At 39.6% G+C, this 12,238-nt stretch overlaps 2 protein-coding genes across 4 annotated transcripts in view; both read right to left on the minus strand.

The window, feature by feature from the left end:
• Positions 1-12,238, minus strand: part of gnao1a (guanine nucleotide binding protein (G protein), alpha activating activity polypeptide O, a) — a 146,993-nt gene that overhangs the window by 43,788 nt on the left and 90,967 nt on the right. The window lies entirely within an intron of this gene.
• Positions 1,103-3,989, minus strand: LOC119789171 (piggyBac transposable element-derived protein 2-like). 2 transcript variants are annotated; one of them, XM_038293970.1, is made up of 4 exons: positions 3,880-3,989; positions 3,104-3,309; positions 1,968-1,982; positions 1,103-1,712 (listed from the first exon to the last, which is right to left on the minus strand). In XM_038293970.1, the coding sequence occupies exons 1-4, from the start codon at positions 3,880-3,882 to the stop codon at positions 1,148-1,150; spliced, it is 789 nt and encodes a 262-aa protein (XP_038149898.1). In that variant the 5' UTR covers positions 3,883-3,989; the 3' UTR covers positions 1,103-1,147. The 2 variants fall into 2 exon arrangements, with proteins under 2 accessions (XP_038149898.1, XP_038149897.1); XM_038293969.1 differs by having other exon boundaries at positions 1,896-1,982.

A 12,238-nucleotide genomic window follows, 5' to 3' on the forward strand; every position in this document is an offset into this window, starting at 1 on the left:
AAACATCATCATTTGATAATTTGTGATGTCAATGATCAGAAATAACAAGAGGGTCAGACCTGCAATTAAATTAAATTCAATTCAGTTTATTTATACAGCGCCAATTCATAACACATGTCATCTCAAGGCACTTTATAGTTCACCAGATCAGTCAAACTGATTCAAAGTTTTCTATCTAAGGAAAACCAGTTGATTGCATTGACTCATTGACTCTTTAGCAATCCCTCACACTACACATACTTGTAGCGACAGTGAAGAGGAAAAACTCCCTTTTAACAGGAAGCAAAACTGGCTGGTTACCTTTAACCCTTTATAGGGCACTCATTGAAAAACTTTGAAATGTTAAATTTCCATCTCAGGGTGTCATTGTGGTATATATCAATAATAATAATCTGTAATTACATTATTAAAAAAATTTCATTTTCATGCTGAAAATCACAGGAAACGAAGTGATCATATATGGTAACTTGCCCCGTTCTGGTAAAAAAAAATCTAAAAAGAACACAAGATAGAATTTGTTGAAAAAACATGAAATAGTTTAATAAACATTTGTTTAGACCATTTAATAACATTATGAAACCACTTTAACAAGATAATACTTCATAGAAAACATCTAAAATCATGACAGAATATTTTAAATATAGAGTATAATGTAACATTTCATAACAATACAATATAATAATAGGAAAATAGAACAATGGATGGATGTTGCAGTGCCTTACTGCTTTCTCATCATAAATAGAACTTTATCATTTTGCAGTATTTTAGAACCTTCAGTGTCTTAGTGCTTTTTCAACATAAATAAAACTTTAAAATTTTACAGTATTTTAGAACATTCAGTGGCTTAGTGCCTTTTCAACATAAATAAAACTTTATTATTTCACAGTATTTTAGAACATTCAGTGGCTTAGTGCCTTTTCAACATAGATAAAACTTTATTATTTCACAGTATTTTAGAACATTCAGTGTCTTAGTGCCTTCTCAACATAAATAGAACTTTGATTATTTCACAGCATTTTAGAACATAAATTTATGTTGAGAAGGCAGTAAGGCACTGAATGTTCCAAAATACTGTGAAATAAAGTTCTTTCACAGTATTTTAGAACGTTCAGTGCCTTACTGCCTTCTAAATATCTATTGACTATCTTTATTTAGGGTTGTGGTACTCAGCAAAGCAGTTGCGTGTTGCATTTAGGCAGAGATGGACCTTGCAAACCCCGCAGAAAACATTGGACCTTGCAATGTTGTCTTTCCTGCTGCAGTACTTGCATGTTTGGCGATGAGTGTAGACAGGAACGTGGAACACGGAGTGGTCGAAACGCACAGCCTCAGTGGGGTTGGAGCCGCGATGTCCTCGGACTGGCTTGGGAACATCAAAGGCAGCTCTCAGACTGTCAGAGCTTCTTCCTGAGCGAACTACAGACAGCCTTTGGTTAGAGGCATGCTTGAACACCTCGATCCGGAAGCTTTTCAGAGACTGGCTGTCCAGTTTCAGTTCCTTGCAGTCCCGCCTGTACATCAGCCAGGCATTTGAGATGGCCAGATCAATAGTGTATGCAAACAGACGCATATACCACCTCTTGGACTTCATGGGGGTGCGGTACAGGTGCACCAACATGTCGCTCTTGTCAATCCCCCCCATGTTGGAATTGTAGCTTTTGATGACTGCAGGACAGCTCACAGGTTCCTTCTTTTTGGATTCACTGGAGAACCTAAAACACGATTTTGTTTTATTGATCACCATTAGTGAAATTTGGTGTTGTAATAGCTCCATAAAAAGTGTAAAAATATAAATGAATGGAGGAAAATAAATGGCTAAGTAAAAAAAAAAATATAAAGGCAGCACTGACATCTACAGGAACAACACAATCAGACAAAACTAAAATAAACAATACCTGTAGACAGATGACAGAGGTTCCACTCCCATGTCTGTCGAAAGCAGAGTGACAACTTTATTGTCCTTCCACCTGAGGACCAGGATCCCATCATCACTGACAACGGAGTGACAGGTCCCACGAGGGACACCTTTTTTCTCCATCTCTGTGATGGACTTTAGGGGAGGATGTCCAATTCTGTTGTCCCTTGCAGTTCCTGTGTATCTGAACACATAAATATGGAATGGATGAATAATGGATCCAATGTAAGTGGGTTACATATCCAGCAGTAAAGTGCAACATAAATGTAATCATTCATTCACTCACTCACAGAAAGTAATTGTTACCTGCAGTTCTGAGTTTTGAGGTACCGGACTAGCTCCAAGCTGGTGAAAAAGTTGTCAGCGAAGATGGCTGTTGTGGTGGAGGATGACATGGTACTGGCCAGGACAGAGACAATCTGGCTGGTGGCGCCCAAGGCTCTTTGTTCAGGTGTCAGGGGGACACCATGGGCCTCCAGCGTAGTCTTGCCCTGGTATAGGACCATGTCATGGATAAATCCATCCTCGGAGGCCCTGGCAAACAACTTAAACCCCCACTTGTCAGGCTTGTTTTTAATATACTGCCTCAAGTTCCCAGCTGTCTTCCCTTTGAAGGCAACCATCACCTCATCCACTGACTGCTTCGGGGTCTGCTCCTCACTTCTGAAGGCACTGCAGAGGAAGGTGAACAATGGCCGGACCTTGAAGAAGCGGTCAGTGGTGCCAGGGATAAGGGTGTTGTCATTGAAGTGGATCATCCTTCTGAGCAGCCTGAACCTCTTTGATGACATGATGTTGGCAATCTGAGGAACCCTGGTGTCCATGGCCCAATAGTCATCTATAGATGGCAGTTCTACCATGCCCATGTAGATGAGAATTCCTACAAATTTCATCATCTCATCCTCATTGGTGGTGAAGGTGGTGTTAATGTCCTTTTGACTGGCGTACAGGTTGGTGTGATAAGTTATGTGGCTAATGAATTGTGGGGTAAAGTATCTTAAAAAGTACACAAAAGGTTTCCCAATAAAGTTGGGAGCAGAGTGCTGGTACTCAGGCAGAGGTGAATTTCTTAATTTGGTTTTCCTCCAGGTGGTGGGTCTGGGTTTGGGTTTAGTGGGACCCTTAGCTTGCGGTATAACCTGCTCATCTTGATCTTCATTTTCATCCTCATCTTCCCCATCCTGAAGCACCTCCACTGCAGGCTGCACATGTCTCCTCTTGGCAGGAGGACTCATCTCACTTGTGGTGGGAGTGTCCAGGTTGTGGCTGACTGGAATGTAATCAGGATCGACCTCCACATCATCTTCCTCATCCTCTTCGTCATCGCTGATGGCAGGGTTGGCTGGAACAATCACAACCGCCTTCCTCTTTCCATAAAACATGTTTGTTGAAATCTGCAACAGAAAAATATTATAATTATTGTATATTTTTATTACTGCTACTGTCATTATGTGGATAATAATATGCCATATACTTGAAAAGCACTAAAACTAGTCATAATATCACTTATTCAATATAAACAATTAATAATATAAATAATAATACTATTAAGACATAAAATAACAGTTAAGTGATACAAAATATAATACAAAAACATCCAAAATCACTTATTTTCACCATTTTTAGCTATATAATCTTTAGAAGTGAGATATATATGTGAATAAATCATTATAAAAGCTTCTAAAAGCATCAGATAAGATTCTAATGTATTATTTGTTGGTTATAATGCGTGTTTGGTAAACAGAAACTCAAAAATGTGGCTTAGAAACAAAGAACATATGAGTTAAAGTAGGCGAAACTGATGCAGGTCTGTTTTTACTTGTTTTGGGCATATGCACATATATGTGCTCCCTGTTTTTCATGCTATGATTTCGCCAATTTCCAAAAGTCTCACGAAAAAAACATGTCTGTCATCATTTAGTACAACTTCTCAACCGTGTAATGTGAAAGTTTAATAAACTTACCATGGTTAGTTTTGGAGAGCCGAGTGAAAACGCTAGAGAAATCAAGCCGCGAAGTGGCGATTTCCTGCTCCCGGGAAAACACTGACGTTTCCCGCGTCACAGACACGCGCTGATTGGTCGAACGGCGCAATGGCGCGAACCGTAACAAGCTTAGTCCCTGCTGATTGGCTGGGCCAAATCACGTGACTCGACAAGTATGCGCGAGGCCGCAGTGACGTCATTTAGAAGGTCTCCGGAAGTGCTCAAATATGGTAACTTGCCCGATAAAGGGTTAAAGTACAGTACCCATAGATTCCAGCCCTTGTCATTTAATGACTAATCATTTTAATGGTTCATAAAACATCTCTGTACTGTGACATTGCTGGCTCGTTGGGTCATCATGTGCGCCTTAGAGGGCACAGAGCATTAAACTGGGTGTACAACTACACCCTGAGGCTTCAAATTAATTCCAAAAGCAGACAGAGGTTTGCTGTTCTGACTGACTGATTAATTAACAAACTGAGCTTTTTTAATCTGGACTATTGTTTAAACCTTCTCTGCCCTTGATGCCAACACTTCTGACTGGACCTTAATGGAGATCATGGAAAAGAAGGAGAATTGATGGTAGAAAGTGCGGTAACAGAAACTGATACAACCATCGGAATTACAGTATTATGCAGAATAACCCTCCCGCATCTTTTCCAAACATTGTTCTCTAAGAGTTTTATTCCCATCCTCGACGTCCCATAAGTCAGGGAGCACCATCATCTCAGAGGAACAGCGCTGTCTCTTCTCCAGATCAGAGGGAGTCAGATCGGGCTCTTCTTTGATGCTTCCCTTAAGAGGTTTTATCGGGCAGATTCCAGTGGGATGAATCATTTTTGGGTTGGGAGTATCAGTGGTGAGAAAAATGTCTGGTTTTCCCTCCCAAGCCTGTTTCCATCTTCACCTGTACTCATATAGGTGGAGGACAGTCTGTGAAGGGAAGTGGTGGCCTAGCGGTTAAGGCATAGAGCTTGGAGGTTACGAGTTCAAGCCCCACACCAACAGACAGCTACTCTGGATCCCTGAGCAAGACCCTTAACCCCAAACTGCACACCCAGCACCACACAATGGTAGCCAACTGGTGCCCAGTTGGATGGGTTAAATGCAGAGAGTTAATTTCATTGCTGTGTACTTGTGACAGTGTAATGACAATAAAAGCTGGGGGAAAAAATGGATGGACTAAAAGGGAGGGGATAAAAAGGTGGCAGCCAAATACGTTCTTTAAGTTGTCATCATGTTTATAAGATAATAATCCTATTAGTTCCTTAATGATTCACATAGTTATAAATAAGTTCAAAGAAGAAAAAAATAGAGCAGCTAAAGGCCAGAAAACTGGTTAATAGTTATATTTAATAAAAATAAATTAAGGGAAGACTAAAGACTTTTGCGCAGCACTGAAGTGTATGGAACATTGTTCTGTGTTTAGAATAATATTTATTCAGCACCTTGCAGGTATTTCCCGTCCTATTTTCTGCTTTGTAGGTATTTTAAGTCACAGATTAGATTCCCAAGAAAACTCCTGCTAAAATCAATCCACCTGACAGAAAAAATATAGGCTCTAGAGAGACTAATTTATCTTATACCCAAAAACATATTTTCAACAGCATAGTAATATTTGATCCAGAAAAAACATTATGCCATAAGAAATAACAAATTTCTTTTAAAAAGATGTATTATTGTTGGATATGAAAGGATATAAATATATTGAATCTGAAATTGTCCATTTCTCCCTCTGCTTTGTAGAAAATAAAGACTTTCTGGATGAATTAGTTCTTCCCCACAGAAATGTACACATCTCAGCAATACAGGAACTCCAATATCCATGGCCTCAGCTATCTAAGTCAGCAAAGCTGTAGTTTTACACACAGGGAAACACAAACAGAATGTAAAACACAGCAGCTTATCTGAGCAGGATATACTGTTACTACAAATGTGACATAGGAAACCCCGAGGCCTCTGCAGCAAAATAAAGACATACCACAGCGACAGCAGATAAATATCAATTAAGAATGCATTTAAACCCACATTAGACCCAACGACTGCTGTCACTAGAACAATACATCATTAAGATTTACATCAGAGAATTCAGCATGAAACCAGCGGAGCAGTATAGTGTGTCGGATTCAGAGCTGTTGCTCATTGAAATGTAATTATAGCCAGATATTATAATTAGATTGTGTAGCAGATGTGTAGAAGTTGTGGTCTATTTCCAGTCTGACAATCACCAAAACTGAACAGCAATCAAGGTGAAATGATCAACCCAAAAGCAGACTGAGCAATGAGCGGATTTTAACGCCACTGCTCCAGTGAACTGATGAATTAAAGCTCCTCGTTGCACAAAACTTAGCTTCAAACCTGACAGTGAAACCTGTGAAAACTGTTTGATTGACATACTTTCCTGTGTTTGAACTATTAACCCCTCTATTGCAATGCCTCACTTGTTGCGGCATAATCCCACAAACGCTTGCACCAACGTAACACTCACTTCCTTTTATCCTTTTTTCTTAAACCAAAACCCACCCAATTGGTATAATTCAACAAGCGGATTCATGTGTTTCTTGCAGCTACTTTAGACCAAAACATTTCTTGTTAACAGTCCTTAAGTCTGAGTCTGAGTCTTTTTAGACTACCAGCCTAATAAGAAGGCACCACTTTCAGCTCAGATTACAGCAGAAATCTATTACTGTGATGATATTCCAGTAAGCAGTGTCACTTCATTCATGTACTCCCAGCTTACAGAGCGATATCCTTTACAGTACGCACTTATGAACCTCGTGTTAGCAGTCCATTTCTAAAAATAACTTAAAACCCTGAACTTTGAACCATAGTTTCAGCTCTTTTACAGGTCAGCAGCTTATGACTCAGCAGGCTACGAGTCCAAGCAATGGCAAAACAAAAGCCTGGAATTCCTCAGAATCAAAAGATTTTCTCATGCCCTTTATTTGTTTTAGATGACATTTTGATCCAATGGCTGAAACAACAGTTATGCAAATTTGCTTTATCGTAAAGAAGTAAACTGACCCTTTTTAGTTCAGTATATAAGCATCATTCTACCTGGTTTGTAAGTTTTCTTTTAACCTAATAATACATAATCCATGCTTTAAGGGTGAGGCAGGATCGTAGACTGCTCTTTAAGACTTATTAAGCTGGTAAGGGGTTATACATTGGTTAAACTTAAGGTTACCTTTAAAAACCAGAAGATCCGCCCGCTAAGGTTTTGGTGGAAATAACAAAAAGAGTACGGCTTTAACAAGTCACTGGTTTATGAGCTAAATCTACAAGTCTTTTTTTAAACTTTCTCCCTCTGGCTAGAGACACTTGCTGTGGACCACTCCTCATCTCCATGAGTAAACACCTGGCCTATCCGCTCCCTCCAGTCAGCAGGCCTCTCCTCCCTCATTAGTAGTCTCTATGGTATTGTCTCTCTGTCCCTCTCTACTGACCTCCATCTGCACTCCTCTTTCTGTTGCATTGTTTCGTCCTTCATCCCTCTTTCTATCTGAGCTAATGGCCATGTTTATTTTGTTCTCTGATGTTCATCGCTCTGCATCCTGTTACTTCTTTCTGGAATTTCTGTCAGTTGTTTTACAGGTTTCCATCTCCTCTTGCTTGTTTCACTATCCTGTGTTCAGTTACCCCCTCTCTGTTTCTATTTTTGAACACAATCTCTCTTGCAGTGACTTTTCCTTCTCCTTTCAATCAAATCTGTCCCTTCACTGCCCGTCCTTGTCATCTCCGCTGTCAGCTCTACTCTTTTAACCACTGTGGCAGAAAGATGAGCTGAACTGTCTTTTGAGGTAGTGTCAAACGGTTTCCTAACTGACACCAGATGAAGCGCATCAGTTTGTTCTTCTCTATGCCAGTTAATCATATCAAACGTCTAAATTATGATTTAAAATATTTACTGCTCACAAGCAAACATAGTGATAGAAAGAAGGTCCAATCGCTTGTTGAAGTAGCTTTATCATATGACTGATGATTACAAGTATTCTATCAGGATCCACTTGTGCAACATTTCCTGAATAGTGAATTCTATTTACTTTGTGAAACTGTAAAGCTTAAGTTGCTCCTGTAAATCAGAGCTGGGGTTCAGGGAGATGAGTCAGTAAGATTTCCTAAATCAATCCAAGAAAAAACAATAAAACGGATGCAATCAAAACAATAAAGTACTAAGTCTTGAGAGAAATGAAAATGAAAAAAATAAAAAATAAAAAAATCGAAGACAAAACCCCTACAGGATCATTTTACCACTTATAAGCCAATCTCATCCAGATGACAGATGCTGGAAACAGCGGGTCTCAGTTATCCCTTCCAAAGGTAAATAATTACAGCCATAAGGGAAACACAGATTGTTCATAGTGACCAGCAACTACTGTGTTCTCCGGTCTTTCCATCACAATTGGCACAAAACAATGAAAACTTTTACACACCTCTACTATTCTGTATTTTTTTTATTTTATTTAATTCCTGCAGGCTCTTTTACTCAGCTTGGCTTTTTTATCCAGTTTTTTTTCCCAATCAGATACTGAAACCTTGGCTGAGCGTATTGGCCGATTCAATACTGATCCAATCTCACAGTTGACTGTATGAACCGCATATATTGCCATTTGAGTGAAGGCTTTGGCTTTGACAAAAAAAATGTAACTAATTAACATAGAGATATTATTTTTTTAAATTATTTATTGACAAATAAGCAGCAAAAATAAGAAATAAAGGTTGCATGTAAAGTGCAATGGATTTGATCTTCAATAGCCGATATCAAATCACCGATACCCAATCAGCTAATTAGTCGATTTCAGAGCGATTTCAGAGTCCAGGTATCGGATCGGTGCTTCTCTGGATCTGACTTTGGTTTTCCGTCACACACATAAAATAAATCTGAAGTTAAAAGAACAATGAAGCTGAGTAAAAATCCATAACGGGTAAACTGTAAAAAAATACAAAAACATAGAGGTATGTACAAGTTTCAGCTGACCCTTTTTTTGGGCGAACAGAAACAGCCTTGAAAGTGGTTTCTGATCCAGCACTCTGAACTATTTAATCCTTTAGGCATCAATGACCCTGTTTTCTAGTTAACAACTGACCACTACAGCAACAGTTTGAAAGATACTATGAACCTGTCATCTAACCATCACAACGATGTATAATATGCTAATCCATTTGTCCAACATAATCCAACATGTTCATGCGCTGCTTATTATATCTCAATAATAAACAGATGCTTAATAAGGAAGGTGGTCATAATGTTATGCCTACTTTGTCCATGTTTATGTTTTTGTTAAAATAGCTTAATTGTATTCTATAGAATTTAATATCAGCTTTCCTAAGACAGTCCAACCTGTAAATCCATCTCTTCCAGTGAAGTCATCTCTTTCCTACAGGGAGTTTATGGATGAAAATGTCCGTGAGCTACACTTAAACCAGAGTCCATGGTCTGCCCTTTATCCAGAGAGAGGCTGATATATGTCAAAAAAAAAAAAATCCTCCAAACAAACTAACCTGAAGATGTTTCTCTGAGATTCATCCTCTGCTGATCTAAAACAGCATGAGTGGAAAACAGAGGTCCATTCTTTCTGAGTGTCACACAATGGCCAATATGAATTCAAAGTCATCTGCTTCAGAGGATATGAATGAAGGATGGCACTAGAAGAAACAGAGCATGAGCTGCCTGTGTGCACCCCGCTGTGGTTAAAAGAACTGGGCAGTGAGCCACGGACACTGAAAATCCAGAGTGGAAGCCCAGGATACGGTCCAAACATTAAAAAAGAATGACTGCTTATCCTTAATCAAGTCGTGTTCAAACTGAATTCTTAGACTTGATGATTTCAACGCTTTTATTATTTAGTTGTTCAGTTGAGAATTAAAGGCGTGAAGCAGAAAAGAGGAGAAATATCACGACTTAATAGCATAGATAGAAACATAGAACACACAGACAGAGAGAGAGCTATAAATTGGTTCCCTGAACTATGAAACTAAAGGCCAAGAGTTTGGCCAATCATGTCCATCATTATATTAGGGGGAAAAGAAGGAAACCTAAAATCAATAAATCATCTAAGAATCTTTAAAACTTAAAAAACAGGTCTCATCCACCTTTTTAAGACTGAGGGCTGCCTTATGGGTCATAGGTAGGGCTACCAATACTGACCAATGAACTGGAGGGATCAGCGTTCACCTAAACTGCATATATTATAAACACAATTGAATTTTTTCTTTTAATTGCTAATTTTCTGTTAAATATTGTCATCTTGTAATCTCTATACTGTACATGCTTAAATGTTCTATGTGAATAATATGAGGAAATGCTCTATAGAGGATTAAAAAGGAGAGCAACAGAATCCAGTAAAATTTCAAGTTAATACAATAATATTTGTATTATTTGCTTATTACCCATACCTAGCCTTAGATGTAAGCCAGGGGTTCTGTCCTGTCATTAGATGTTGTCTGCATTTAGGGAGCGTCTTGCATGAGATAAAACTATATCAGTGTCTTCCTAACATGTCAGCTTTCGCCTTGCCGCTGATTTACGAGGCCTTCTGGGAGCATTTGTAGAGTGACACAGACATTTAAAAGATTTAAAAACAGAACCAGGTCATTTACAACCAGCAAAACTACACATATAAATGAGTTCTATTTGGTTAGTGAGTGATGTCAGAGGACTCGTCAGCCAATCAGATTTCTCTAAAAATTATATGACTAAGGGGGTCTCCTTTCCAACCTTCTCTGTCTCCTGTTTTTAGACTTTTTCTTCGTACCAGTCGAAGGCGGTGTCAGATCACCCCGATCAAGCGGCCTGCAGAGGAATTCTACAAGCTCTGTTTGGTTTACCTCCTGGACTTTTCCCATCCAACCCCTCTCCTCCACTGCTGTCTGCCTGTGGAGCGAGACGCCCCACCCTTTTGCTTCGTCTCTCCCTCCCTCCCTTCTCCTCATCATGTGACTCTCAGCTGCAGTTGCCATGGTAACCACTTTCCTTTCTCAGGATTGCAATCTACTTTGATTTCCCTCTTTTCTATCTCTCTTCCCCTTCCAATCCATTCTACTGCACCTTCCTCATCCTTCCCCTCCATGCACCACTCCCATTTTTCTCTTCCCCTCCAGTCTTCCATCTCTTGGTTTGTTTTCCAATGATTTATAAAATTAAGTAATTTTCCACATAACCTCTTGGACCTTCTTGAGTAACATCATACTGAAGGTTCCAAAGGTGGGTGCATGTCCTCCTTCACCCATCACCTCCCACAGACCCCCAGCCTTCTAAGGCCCTCGTGCTCTCAGGCAGTTACTGAATAATATAAGCGATTAAATATTTCATCTATGTTCAGCCCTCCTGCAGACAACCCCAGCAGTGCTTTCTCTCACACACACTCACACACTCGTGCAGCCCAATCAGCATGTGTGCCATCCTTTAGCTACTGTTGCCACCCACACTGAGCTTCCTGCAGCCACACCCATCACTGGCGATGGAGGCAGCGAATGTGGGGAAGGTACAGTATGTGCTGCTACAGAGGGTTAAAACCAGTCATGGAGGGGAAGACAGTAAGCGCAGAAAAAAAAGAAGAAATCAATTCTGGCGTTCAGGCTCACTCTCTCCATGCATGTAATTATAATCCTGCACACAAACTGTGGGGAAAAAGAGGAATGCAGAGCAGTGCTGCGGTGGGGGTTTGCTATGCTTAAGTCTTCATTGCAGTTATTGATCCTAATTGCTGTTGGGTGTTACCTCTCTGCAATAAACCGTTTCAAATCTCTGCTGGACATCTTTCGTCAGCTGCTTCAATCATTTCCAGAAGTATCTTAGCTGTGCTTGCTTGCATCCTGCTTTTTATTCAGTTAGGATTTCAGCTGCTTTTTCAGCTGCTGACAAACAGCAGCAGACAGCTGGAAGCCAAGATAATGGATATTAGCGCAGTTTTATTATCTATACCCGAAAAAACTCCAATCATTTAAACAAAACTTTTTAAGGATTAAGATGACAGAAAGGAGAATGTTTTTGGTAATTGTTTTTACATTTCAATTTCAATTCAATTCAGTTTATTTATATAGCGCCAAATTCACAACACATGTCATCTCAAGGCACTTTACAGTTCAACCAGATCATACAGTCAAATTGATACAAAGTTTTCTATCTAAGGAAAACCAGTTGATTGCATTGACTCATTGACTCAAATGCAATCCCTCACACTGAGCATGCTTGTAGCGAGAGTGGAGAGGAAAAACTCCCTTTTAACAGGAAGAAACCTCCAGCAGAACCAGGCAGGAAATGGTTTCAGCAGTGCACGTTAAAGGCTGATTTATACTCAGAAAGCAGATCGTCTGCGTGTGTCGCAGTGAATGCAAA

The sequence above is a fragment of the Cyprinodon tularosa genome, unplaced genomic scaffold (assembly GCF_016077235.1).
Source record: "Cyprinodon tularosa strain WSP-4 unplaced genomic scaffold, ASM1607723v1 ctg332, whole genome shotgun sequence".
In the NCBI taxonomy this organism is placed as follows: domain Eukaryota; kingdom Metazoa; phylum Chordata; class Actinopteri; order Cyprinodontiformes; family Cyprinodontidae; genus Cyprinodon; species Cyprinodon tularosa.